We start from the raw sequence: 14,250 nt of genomic DNA, 5'->3' as shown, positions 1-14,250 counted from the left end.
CATTTTACCCATGTAAACATCTGTATATCAGGATCTGACAATGTACTAGCATTAACACATTCTACCCATGTAAACATCTGTATATCAGGATCTGACAATGTACTAACATTAACACATTCTACCCATGTAAACATCTGTATATCAGGATCTGACAATGTACTAACATTAAAACATTTTACCCATGTGCATATTTGTATATCAGGATCTTAGAATGTAATATCATACAACAGTCATCCTAGAACTGGTTAGGTTTCATTTGGTATTATGAAATAGAGATAAGAAAATAACATCAATTCTTCTGAGAATTTATTCTTTGAATACACCACAAGTGTTTTCTATAAATATACATGATGCAAAACAATATCTTATTGCACATATAATGATCATCTACTATGGTTTGAATCCTGTGATTACGAGAAAAAATATATGGCATCTGAGTAATTTCTAATTATATTTAAACAACTATCATCTATTTACACATTTGAACTACTATCATTTTCTCTAGTTACTGATAGATTAGCCTTTGTTTAGGAGTTATATTAATCTCTATTTTTGGCAAATTAAAATATAATTTTATGTCCTCTGAAAAATTAAAATGTGAAAATAGTGCTTACCCAAGTTTAAAATTTCAGTTACCGAAAAATATTTAAATTATAAAATTGAGATAAATCTGTTTATGATACTGTTTCTTACAAGAATGAATATTTTAATTTAATTTTCTAAAACAAAAGACCATCAAATAAATAGAAAGTCTGAAATATAAAAGTAAACTAGAAAAATAAATATAAAATCATTAACTGTTCCAATATGTGTTAATGTTTTGTGTTATCTATCTCAATAGTATTGAGAAAATACTATAAATTTGGCATGTTCCTAAAGTTACGTTTGTTTTCTGGACAGATTAAACACAATGCATATCATGTTTCAATCACTACATAGTTGTTATGGTTTGGGTATTCACACATTGTGTAATGTTACTAGAGATGCATGACTACTGAGTATATAATATACATATATTTCCTAAAAATATTCAACAGTCCCTTAACATCAACCTAGCTTTTTGAGTTTATTTGAAATCCAAAATTGAATACAAGGTTACAATGACAATCACTATATTACAAATTTACAAATACATTTTTTGTATATTATGTTTATAAAACTAACAAAAAACTACTGATATGATAGGTACATAATGACTTTCTGTCTGCATCTTTATTAATCTGTTCATTTATAAAAAAAAATCTCCATACACAAGATTATATATAAATTTTGCATCTTCTCTGCTAAGCACTCTGCATTTAGGAGAAAGAGCAAAAACTGGTCAGCTCAAAGTTAAATAAAACTTGTTCCAGTAGGGTGTCATACCTTCAGGTTACCTTGTGAGCTGGCACATAAGTCCTGCTCAGCAGGTTGGCTTTGTATAAAGCAAGGTGTCTAAAGATTATTTTTACATGTTATAAAACTAGCCATTTTTGGTTTGAAATTATTCCTTTTCATTCGTTTAACACAGCCATGAAATGACAATTAATTTCGTAATGGCAAAATTACACATAATTTGTTCAACTTGTACATGTTAAGAAATATTAAAGATCACTAACCCAACCCAAAAACATGTTAAAGACTGGAAGTTTGTTTTGAGTTTATCTTTTCCTGGCAAAAAATTCTTTGGGACATTACATGATCTCTGTTACTTTAGCCAAAATATTCCTGAAATATGTTTAGTTTTGCTAAAGGACTGATAAATCTTCCTGATGATGTCACTATCAGATTATGTCCTTACTTACGTCATTACTAACATGTTCTTAAAGCTTTTAATCTCAAGTTTAAATTGTGATTGATAATGCTATCATACAATTTTATTTTTTGGGTGATTTTTAAGGGGCAAATAAGCCCTTAAACACATTTTTTTTTCTTTAACATAAGCTGTAGAAATTGTCATCAATCTATTTGACATGACAAAGCATGAAACATATTTCAAATAATGTTAGCTAAACTCTAACTTTGTTATCTGATTTAAATCACATTTATAACCAAATGGTAAACCGACAAGAAAATTATCATCAAATTTATTATTACAAATGACATATTTATTAATCTTTTAATCTTAAATGGCATTCAAGCTTAAACAATGTATGTATAATCATTTTTTTTATGAATTTTTCAATAGTTTGCATTGGAAGTACACAAAAGCAGTATGCATATTTAAATACAATTAATATGTAAAACAAAACTACACAAAATTCAACAATGTTTACATAAAATCTTAAAGCATAAATATTCCATTTGGAAAAGTTAAATAGTTATAAATCTGTTTGTTATGAAGACTTCCATATCTTAATTTAATAATGTCATTTCTTCACATATAGATCTTACTACAATCTGATGACAACCTGATATAATAAAGTTACTAACATATAAAGAGCTAAATGTAATGTTTGGAATAAAACTGATATTCACTGAACCTACCCCTTCATATTTACCAAAGTTATTTCATATACTGAGGAATTGTTTTTTTTTTTTACAAATTACTAGAAGTATGCTTACAAACTTTGATAGAATTAAAAATTCAGTGCAATTGATTGTTATGCTGCAAATAACTTCATGATCACATTCTATCAAGTAAAACACTACTCCTTTTAAATAATAATAAATATCAGCTTTCAAATCCAACAACATAAAGTTACTGTAAATGATTTTTAATTTCGACTCTTATCAAATAGAATACTATACAGGTATTTCCCATTATTACTGACTTAAAAAAAAAAAAAAAAAAAAAATCATTGATGATCTGTGATTAAAATATCTTTTTCGAAAATTTAAGCAGTGTCAGATATCATTTTCAATTAAATATCATTTAAAAATATAAAAACCATATTGCTAAATTCATGATATCATACTGGGGTAGTTCTTGTATTTTATAAAAACACTGAAAACTGATTTGAATGAAACATAAAACTCTGCCATTTTTAAAATAACTTTTTCCTTAATTTCTACTCTTTTGAATAAAAATCATAAGATAAATTCAAATATAACAGCAATGAAAATGGAATGAAAAATTGTTTTATAACAGAATAAATCAACAAAATAACATAATAAACATAGTGAAGAAATAAAATAAAATAAAATAAAATACCGCTGGATTGGTTCAGCAGCTTCTTATTCTTATTCTTATTCTTATAGTGAAGAAATGTAAATAGTTTCTACATAACATTGTTCTGAATCAGTCGATCTCTTATTACCCGTTCACTGAAATCACCGTAACGTTAATGAACATTTTTAGAATTGGTTAATCAAATTTTTATTCCAAAGCTTAATTCTAAACATACCAAATGTTCAGTTTCAACTAAAAACAATATGGTATACATTCAATAATTTATACTGCATTACAGTTTGAAAAATAAATGTGTTACACCTGTTTTTGTGCCACATCGTAAAAACTCTGTTTAAAATACAATGTATGATTGACCTACAATGAATTAAAGTATATATCTGTCCAGTTGCATGCAACTTTCTCAATCTTTACAATATGAACATTAAAAAAAATCATAACTTCTCCAAATCTTCTCGTTTCTTCTGTCTAATGAAATCCGTAAACTTCGACCACTTTACAAGTAAAGTCTTGATTAGAACACAAGGGTTCATTGTCAAATGTATCACAATGTTGAGAACGACAATGTTCTAAGTTAGCATCTAACTGGATTGCTTCACCATGTCTGCAAATATAAAGTATTCATGGAAGATAAACTAAATTCAACCTTTTAATTTTACTTGATTTATCTTTAATTTTAAGACAACTATAAACAAAGGTATCATTAATTAAACAAAAGGTGTTTTCCAGGGTTCTTTCTTTCTAATCTGAACACTTAGTAATGGCAAAAGTATGTGTCCCTTTTGTCCTGCTGAGCCAAAAATACATAAACAATACACAGAGATATGTCTTCCCTTTTTGCAATAGTATAATGATAATGTTGAATTTAAAATGGCAATACTTTAACATGTAAGCTATGCAAAACATTCAAAGTCAATGAACCATAACTGAAGGTGCAGGGCCAAATAACCTCTGTCGGAACAGTAAATACCAATAAAACTGCATACCAAATAACATTGCATTGACTTTTATATCATAAGTGGTTCCTTTTAAACTGACTGAAAAACAAACCTTAACATGTAAACTTGGGGTTCCATGTGCTTGATTTTTGGCTAAAAGCAGAAAACCTCATTTTTCATAGACAGTATTTCTAATTTAGGCACAGAGCATGTAGGTGTATTGTTGATGCAACATAGCCACTTAAGTAATCCCTCCCTATACCACTAGGCTCAATGCATCTCTGACGTTTTTCCTTAGAAGCTGCTTTCAAATTCACATAACTGATTTACCTGGTAATGACGTCAATGTGTTTTTTTTTCAATTCTGATAAAGAGATAACTTTATTGAATTTGAAACTTGGTTTATGTGAAATATGGGTTTAACTGTTGCAAATTAAGTTTGTCTAGCAACCCATTGCAGAGCAAGGTAAACAGATATTTGCCACAATAAAAAGTTTTACATAGGCCAAACTTCAAATACAATACGGCTATTTTGATTCTGATGCAAAATAAACAAATCAGTCCATTGTTGTCATTATATCTGTGAAATTTTCATTAACAAAAATGCCTAAAATGGTGTCTACTTCGACAACCTAACAAGATGATGTCATAGGTAAGCCTCTGCTTCAAACCTGGCACCAGACGTTTTTAGGCTTCTTGTACTCTTCAGAATATGATAAAATTTGACAAAAAGAAGATTTTAGGTAAAAAATGTAATTTCTTTTTTTTACTATAGAAGACATCACATGTCAAAACATATCTGAATTCATAATGTCGGCTTCCCTTAGTTACAGACTAAATTAAAATTTATACACAGGGTGTCATCCAATTAGAACCATTAATTACTAGCATGATTAACAACTTTGCAAAAACAACATGCTAAACTTGGATGAGTTGTTATCTGTCCATGCTACTGTACATGTTACACAAATAAACCTTTTACAATTACTACACTTACCCTCCTCCTATAGTTAAGACACTATTGTCTCCAGCTAAGAACATGTGTGCAGTGTTGGGTATCTCTTCTTCACGAAGTCCCACCCACTCATACTTTCTCTTCTTTGGACTCAATGTAAAAATAAAGGTTTCTCCTGTCCCAAAATAGCAGAGTCTTCTTGAGCTCTGTCGTCTGTCTCTCCAGTAATTAGAACAAAAGGCACCAAATACCTGGGAATAAATATATATAAAAATATCATAAATACAGCTAATATAAAAATAAGATGTGATATGATTGCCTATGAGACAACTCTCCACCAGAGACCAAATGACATATAAGTGAACAACTATAGGTCACAGTATGGTCTTTAACAATTAACAAAACCCATACTGCATTGTAAGATATAAAAGCCCCGAAATGACAAATTTAAAATAATTCAATGAGAAAACCAACGACCTTATTTATGTACAAACCAATAATTCAAATACAAATATACGTATATTATATATTGTGTCAGGTACCAGTTGAAAGTGTTTGTATGATGACTACAGCTATCAAATCTTCAACCAAAAAACACAGACTCCTTTTCACAGGTATCTGGAAATGCCACAACAATATCAAAGATTATTTATTTTTTCAATATGCATCTCAAAGTGCTTGTGAGTACAAAAGGGTAAAGATTGCTTTCATTTTGCAATTTTGTGAATTTAAAATAAAACATTGAATTGTATTTAGTTATATTTTGAGTTGGAGTTATCTTCCTTTGTTTATGATTGTACATTTGTAGTTAATAAAGAACATTCTTCTTGATAAGTATGGTAATTCACATCATATTGTAATTGGAATATCTTAGTATAACATATCATTAACAAATTGTTTCACGTTGACTGGATGGGATCTAAAGAATGATCAGTTCACTGCACTATTTTGTAACTATGAGAGGTAGTGATAAATCTTGGAAGATTTAGATATCAAGTCAGTACCATAAGGTTTTGATTACATTTCATGCAATCGTTCAGTAAACTGTGAAATTGGGGCAAAACCTTAATTTGGCATATAATTTAGAAAACCTCATACTGTGGATTCATTTATTTTCGAGGGTATCAATTTTCGTTGAAATGAGGAAAACTTGCATGTTTGTGGATATTTGATTTCGTGGTTTTGCCAAACACTGCATACAAAGCCTATAGAAAATTTGTAATTCGTTGAACATTTGAATTCGTGGTTCACCTGTACCCACGAAACCCACGAAAATTGGTTTCCCACGAATAATTATGAATCCACAGTTTTTAACATTTGTAATAAGTTTAACTTCATGGGAATCTACCTTAATCCAAAATGTGTATTTGATACGAGAGTGACGAACAAATGGGTGGAAGCACAGACCAGAAAACATTTTGCATTAACTAGAAAAAGTAGAATTAGGTGAACAAGAGATCACAGGTACCATTGCCTCCAGTATAACTCTATAACAGTAAAAATCCATTGTCAAAACCAAATTGAACTGCATATTGTATTTCACAGCATTGTGTTTAAATAATGAAGGAATCTGTAAAGTGTAACATTGAAAACAAAAAACTATTTTTTTAGAAAAATTAAGGGCATAATCATTTACCAGTCAACATCAATTCTATCAAAATCCCACTTCACCTGTAGTTTATTGTTCATGAAATCAAGTTAAAATTTAGTAAGATTCTGTGAAGAGATACTAAAGTTATCATTAGGAGTAAAAAAAAACTATTTTAAAGATAATTAAGGGGCATAACTCATAGAAAGGTAAAAGATAAAAACTGTCAAAATTGAACTTAACCTATATTAAATGGTTCATGACATCTAGCAAAAATCTAAACATATTTCGTTGAGCAGTAGTACTCTAATTTTCATATGGAAAACACAACTAAATCTATTTTTTCCAATTATTAAGGGGAAAAACTATTGAACAGTACATGCCAAAACCATCAAAAAAAGATCTTGAACTGTATTTTATGGCGTATGACATTCTGCTTAAATGTAAAAAGATTTTGTTGAGCAGTACTCTAATTCTTAATTGGAAAAAAACAAAAAAATTCCAATTTTTTTTATATAATAAAGGGACAGAAAGCCAAAATCGACTGTATTTTATATTCATGACATTGTGTTTAATTTCAAACAGTTTGGTCAAGCAGTACTTTAATTACTATGAAGAAACAAAATTTGTGATGTGTTGAAGCACATGTGAATCACTGTTTACCCCTGCCTCAGAAGATTACAGCCTATATTGAGAAATTTATGCCACAGTGTTTTATAATTGTAAAATCTAAACCATCTATTTCTAAAATTCACCTCATCTGTAGTTGTTTTTATAAATATGAGTGTTGGTTGGTATGATTCAACTCTGGAATACAATGTCATTAGGCTAGTGCCATGTTCTTCTGATGTATACAACAACTCTGGTTGGCAGACAGCAAATCGTGGAGGTAACCAGGTCCATATTGTATAAAGCTGAAAATATAAATAAATATCACTATCAACAATGATTATTTTTATACACAACAATGACTTTCTGTGCACTGGTACACTAACTGATTAACCGTGTTTATTTGTGGTAACTGAAAAAATATTATACATATTAATTTGTTAAAACTAAGCCAGTGAATTTTTGAATTATGTAAACTGACTATATAATATACAATGTTCTTTTCCATCAATTGACTTATTAACAATTTAGAAAAGAAAAATATGAACTTTGATATTATTTTGTGGAAACTGATTAATTTCTGATGTTACCCAATAGAAAATGACTGATCTGCAACTTTAATTGCTGATGCTGATTACTTTAATCATTTACATTTGTTGAATTCAATGATCAATATAATGCACTAAAAGGTTCAAAAGTTTCCTTATAATCCAACTGCAATAGTAATACAGCAAATACATGAACATCAGTAAATACTATGTAGTAATAGCAATGGCTATTTTGATCAATTTTCAGAGCAAAAACTTTAAGCTGACATTTCAAAAAGTTTAACTTTTGTTTTTGCTACAATAAATGAAAATAACACTTTATTAATTTGATGTGTCTGAAGTGCTTTTCTGGATTGGCCTTCATTAGGTACTCAAAACTAAAACATTTAAAAGTCAAGGTTATATAAGACCAAAACACATGAAGAGCTATATGACCAAAACGGACCTGAAAAATAGCCGAATTCATCTAAGGTCAACTTTGCCTGAGGGAGTGTAAACCTTAGTTTCTTAAAAATTTCTTAATTTGTCAAGGGAGAATTTACAAAAAGTTTGTTGTAAATCATGTCACTACAGAAGCACTGACTACTGAGTTGATGATACCATTATAGCTTAATTTTGCAATATTTATTATATGCTATGACTTCTTTTAAGATATTTAAAAATCATCAGCAGAGCTATTTCAGTTTTGTAAGTAAAATAATTACAGATTTTAGCTACGAGATGTAAAAAAAATTTTGTTTTTGTTTTTGTTGAATCACTAATGAAAGTGATACAGTGAAAAACTTATTCGCTTTAGCAACCAATTTGGTTAAATTTGTCAAAATAAAATAAGAAACATCAACCTTATTGTATCTGTATTCATGTGACCTTTAATTTAACCCCTTAGCTGGAGATGGGTTACGCTTGTATTCAGCTATAAAAAGAATGTCAACATTGAAAGTGAAACAAGGATGAATCATTTGGTTGACTGATTAGATCCACAAAAAATCATTCTTACACAGGTAAAAACGATGATAAACATACTTTTTAACCTACAATATGAAATCAAACAGACATAGAAAAATACAATTGCACGTGGTCACTATCTGCTTATATTTATATTTATGTTTATATCAGGTTATATGACCGTCGGCAGTCTTTGGAGGTCATCACAATAGTTAATTAGATGACGTCTAGACAAAAATACACACAAAATGTTGATACATATTATCCAGTCCAGGGATTGTTAATTGTTTATTTTAGACTTTTTGTAATTTGGATACACGTTTTAGTATGTTATTAATCCAATATGAGAATTTAAGTTATATCGGTGAAGATGAATTTGACAGCTAATGCCCTTGAAGAAGTTTTTTTTTTTAGACATATTCTATTTCAATACATATGTAATAAAATGGGTCAGCCTTGATACGACAACAGAGGTCAAACCTTGAACAGCTGGGGCAAGTATGGACAATACATTCGAGCTTGATACAGCTCTGAATTTGGATTGTGATTAAATATTTGACACAGCATAGGTTTCTGATACAGAATGAAGAATGAATGTGTGCAAAGAACTGAAACATTTGAAATTGGACTTTTACCTATTATGGTCCAATATCCAAAATCTAAATACACGGTTACATTCAGCATATCCAAGACACCAAGAATTTAATTTATTTATTAATCAATGGACAATATTAGCTAAGTTTTTAAAATGCTCCATATAGGAATTTAGTTTAAGCTGTAAATTGGTAGGAAACTTTTTATTAAACTAATTTTTTGGTGTTTGAATATTGCTACAAGTGGGGTACAGATGGCTGTGTATGGTAGTCGAAGTTTATTTATCATCAGGTAATGATTGAAGTTTTAAAACATATTGTGACTTTGGGTGGTGGGAAAGTGGAGGACATTCATCATTCTTGACATTGTTAAACTGTTAGCATTTAGAAATTAATATTGATAATTTAGTAATTTTAGGAATGAATGATGTAGTGGAAATGAAATGCAGAATAAAATTATATCTAAGATAAAGGATAATCTTGTATTATAATAAATTGAAGATTTTAATTTTTTTTTAACAAAATAGGATAATAATATTGTGGCATGAAATTGGGTATGAATTGGTAATTATGGTTTATGGGATTGTAATTCTAAGTTGCTGGGATGTTATTTTAATTAGATTTGTGAATTTGTGGTTAGAATTGTTCTGAAGGTAACATTAATGTTGTGTATTTTAGAGTGGATTATCATTTAATTGTGGTTTGAGTTATTTCCCTTTGAACAGAAATGTCAATATGTTTTAGGTATATGTGGGAAATTTGGACCTACTTGAAAACAACAGCCTAAAATTAAAGTTCTAAATACATGGTAAGATAAGGCATATCAAAGAACCCCAATATTTCAAGATAATATAAAACCCTTTGAAATTGGTCAGAAATAAGCAATTCAAACAAAGTTTAAAAAAATTGTTTGTTTTTTACACTTTTTTGGCCCCTAATTCCTTAGCAGATATGGCCATAACCCTCAAATACAATCCAACCTTCCTTTTTGTGGTATGGAACCTTGTTGTACAATTTCATACAAATCCATACACTTATTCAAGTTAATGTCTGGAAAACAGAAAAATGTTTGCCTTTGGCCCCTCTTTGGCCCAAAATTCTAAAACAGTTTAACCCACCAAATCAATCACAGGCTTCCTTTTGTGGTATGGAACCTTGTGGTACAATTTCATATAGATCCATACACTAATACTCAAGTCATTGTCTGGAAACCAAATGTCTTCAGACAATGACGACATTGCCATATCATTTTTTTTTGTGGTCGTATAATAAAAATTATTAAAGTTAATATGTAACTGAATAATTTCAGATAAATTAAGTTTCTGACAAACCTCAGCACAATCTGGAACATTACATCCTTTTGGATTTGGACATAATGGATAATTATTAACTTGAAGTTTTATTTTAGATGTCAGTCCTTGACTTTTATGTTTCTTATGAAGTCCTTTCAAGAAATGCTGAAGTTTACACAATTTCTCCATTCCACAGAATAAACAATTTTAAAACACTCCAGATGTTTAATACAGTTTACTACGTATTGTCCTCAAATTCAATCAGATCGTTTTTGACAAAATCCACTATAAGTATATGAATGAATGTTCAATTTGGAACATCAACAGCCTCCAATAATACTCTACAGAACAAAATATGGCTTAGCATGTTTAAAATCCTGCATGTCTTTTCCTTTGTTTAACAGCTGACTTATTTTCTAGTTTTCACTTGATGAGAAATACAGGATAGATCAATCACATTTTGACAAGTATGTCCTAAAACAGACCTAGTCTTACACTCAATCACATATGGTTACTAGAATATACAGGTACTATTACATCATATACATACATTTTGGTTACAAGCTTATATTTAATATATTGCAACAAGAGCACTAATTTCACATAACAACAGATATACAAAAGAAAATATTCACTTTATTGTATTTTGATTTGTATCAAAACAATTTTGATGATTTTCTGGATAACAAATAAGGTAAAGTTTAATGCTGTTTTGAAATTCTTCACGCATAGAAACATGAATCTCTAAATATGACAACTATATTCATTACATAAGATTAAACCATCATTTTTTGCTATTTCTTTGTACTTTCCACCTATATGTTTTTTTTATGTTGTCGACAATTTATGTCTCTACTGGCAATATTTAAAATTACGTAAACAATAATATGAAATTTAAACAAGTTAAATGTAATTTTGAGAATGTTAAGTAAACAGCAGAATAACATATTTAAATGTGAATATTTCATCAAATATAAAGTTAAAGTGTTTAATGAAATGATATATTTATACAACTGTACATTGTCGTTAGATCATTTCTATGATTGTAAGGTAGCCTTTGAAAAATTCATTGAAAATGACTTAGTAACCCTTAGTCATATGAATGTGGATTCATAAAGTTGTCATACTAATACCAATTCACTTCTGGTACCAGTTTATCTCCGGAGTCATCAGGTGACTAGGTGAAAACTCAGTTATAAGAAAATCATCAGAATGAATAAATTAATATATTTCTTTTTATCATTTATATATCATCTATGAATCAATTTATGTTTACAAAACTTTTACATGGATCTGGGATGAATTGCATTAATTAAAAATTTATAAAGGTCTACAAAAGGAAATATGAAAGACAAGTTAGTAATAAACAAAAAAATGGCATTGTTTTTACTCTGCAACTTATTAAGTTCTACTTATTACTTTAGTGTTCAAAGAAGACAAATGGAGAAATGATTGTAAAATGTCCAAATAAAAATATCTGTATACATCTTTAGACTTTACATGTATTGTTGACTACAATACAGAATCAGGTTTCATGTTGGTGAGTCATGTATTCAATTTGTCAAAAACACCTGACTTACAAAAGTTCATTGTTCTCCCTTTGTTGTTTTAGTCATAAAAATGTAAGAATCAAGTGGATATTTTGAGACAATTAAGGAATCAGTTTGTTTAATATTGTATTGAACTTTAAAATAATTTTTTGATTGTATTGATTTCTCTATTTTGTGAGTTAGAAATGCTGATCATATGGAATCGACTGTCTTCAAAACATACTATTCCTAAACTTGATGACAACACTTCTCCATATACAATGACAGTTGTACTTTAAACTCATCTTTCAGCATATTAATCACATTACTGTCATATAGCTATCATATTTACAATGAAGAATAAAATTCATAATGTTTTTTTCTCAACCTTATAATATATAAAAATTGTCAGTAAATTCATTTTGCAATCAAAAGAATAGAAAAAGCAGTCTATAAATAGCCAATGCATTAAAAACTGATTTATCCTTAAAGACACAAGAGCAACTTTTATGTAAATTTAAAAGACAAAAGTGATGCATGCATTTATAAAAAAGGAAGTGCACATGGAACTAAAATAAAAGTAAATAATAAAGAACATCCAATGGGAGATAACTCAGAATATAAAAAAATACAACAAGGGAAGTAACTCACATCTTCCATCATCATGGCTCTTGAATCAATTTGAGGGAGAGCCAAAATTCCAACAGAATGTGATCTCATTTTACTGCATGGCTTAATATAAAATAAATATTTTTTTTAATATCATTCACTGAGAAAAAATAGAAAAATGTACTGACAATTCAAAAAAATATTAGATAAAAGTGAAAACATTGCAATATGTCTTAACAGCACTTGAAGCGCAACAAAAATACCCAAAAACCCCAGAAAATAAACAACAACAGTGGTCATCATACTTCAAAATGATAAGGAGAGGTAACTTTTATTTCCCTGGCAGCGAAACAGGGAGAAATCATGCCATGGTTGGGAGACTTCAAGGACAAATCCAAGACAATTGAAGGAGAAGTAATGCATATATGCAATTTAACAACAATGCATAATAAATCCCTAATTAGACATGTTGTGATGATTTAGATACTAGAGAAACTCAGCTGGTAAATATTCTTGCTTTGCAGTTTTTCAAACTACTTTTGGAGTTCAGAATTTTTTTAATACCTTTATTTTCATGTTATACCAAATTTTCATTGATATCCTTTTGTGTCTTTAAAAGCAGAAAATTTAACATAACACAGGAGGCAAGCTTTTATAAGTATATCAAATTGCAATGTTTTCACAATGCATTCTACATAGATCAAAATGAGATGAAAGTTTTATATCTGACTGATGTAATAATTTCAAAGTCATTTCTGTGTGAGTGAAGGAACAGGGCATCATATAATTCCAGCTTGTAACTATAAGGAATGAATGCAAATGCATTAGCATACCAAATAACAAGTATCTACATTAAATACTGTTTCATATAGATTCTACCACTGCATCGAGTGTGATACGATATTTATCCACTCGAGACAGTTAAATATTTAAAATTTAACTGTCGAGAGTGGATAAATATCGTATAACACGAGATTTGGTGGTGGAATCTGTTTCTCTAATGATTTTCAAACAATACGCAGGTAAACTTATTCCTTCTTTTCAAATGATCTGCAAGAAGATGTGTTCTATCTATGTGACGTCATCAGGCATGGTCACCTTTTTTCATGCCATCACAATAGGAAATTCAGAGGAAAGCAAGAAAATTCGACATCATAATAAGATTTTAACCAATGAAGAACTGAGATCAAACGAACCACACGTTGATTAAATTTTTTTTATACAATGGGTGTAGAAAGGGATAAATTGACGAAGAATTAGAGAAATAAGCTTATCCATTATTTTCAAGACAATAAAATGCCATCAATAAATCAATAACTCAAAAATACACCTGATCAGAAAATTCAATATTTGATTATTATAAAAATCCCAGTTGGTAGGCATGTGTTGGAGTCTAATAGTATGCTTGCAACTGAAATGCATGGATGTTAATGTAAAAGTAGGCCAAGATATGTATGGTCTATCAAAAGTACCTAAATAAAATGGATAAAAAAAATGGACATAAGGTAAAATCAATTTTCTGGTTCTCTATAAAA

The 14,250-nt window shown here is 29.2% G+C and overlaps 1 protein-coding gene across 7 annotated transcripts in view; it reads right to left on the bottom strand.

Annotated features, from left to right (window-relative positions):
- Positions 1-289: 289 nt before the first annotated feature.
- Positions 290-14,250, bottom strand: part of LOC127698268 (GTPase-activating protein skywalker-like) — a 58,701-nt gene continuing 44,740 nt past the window's right edge. For 6 of the 7 annotated variants that reach the window (XM_052201649.1, XM_052201650.1, XM_052201651.1 and 3 more), the window contains 4 exons: positions 12,758-12,838; positions 7,346-7,504; positions 5,045-5,253; positions 290-3,713 (listed from right to left, as the gene is read on the bottom strand). In XM_052201649.1, coding sequence (XP_052057609.1) covers positions 3,578-3,713; positions 5,045-5,253; positions 7,346-7,504; positions 12,758-12,838 — 585 coding nt within the window. In that variant the 3' untranslated portion in view covers positions 290-3,577. The remainder of the gene's footprint in view (positions 3,714-5,044; positions 5,254-7,345; positions 7,505-12,757; positions 12,839-14,250) is intronic. The other variant, XM_052201656.1, reaches the window with a different exon arrangement.

The sequence above is a fragment of the Mytilus californianus genome, unplaced genomic scaffold, assembly GCF_021869535.1.
Source record: "Mytilus californianus isolate M0D057914Y unplaced genomic scaffold, xbMytCali1.0.p SCAF_4, whole genome shotgun sequence".
Taxonomy (NCBI): Eukaryota; Metazoa; Mollusca; class Bivalvia; order Mytilida; family Mytilidae; genus Mytilus; species Mytilus californianus.
This window is presented reverse-complemented; position numbering and strand designations above follow the sequence as displayed.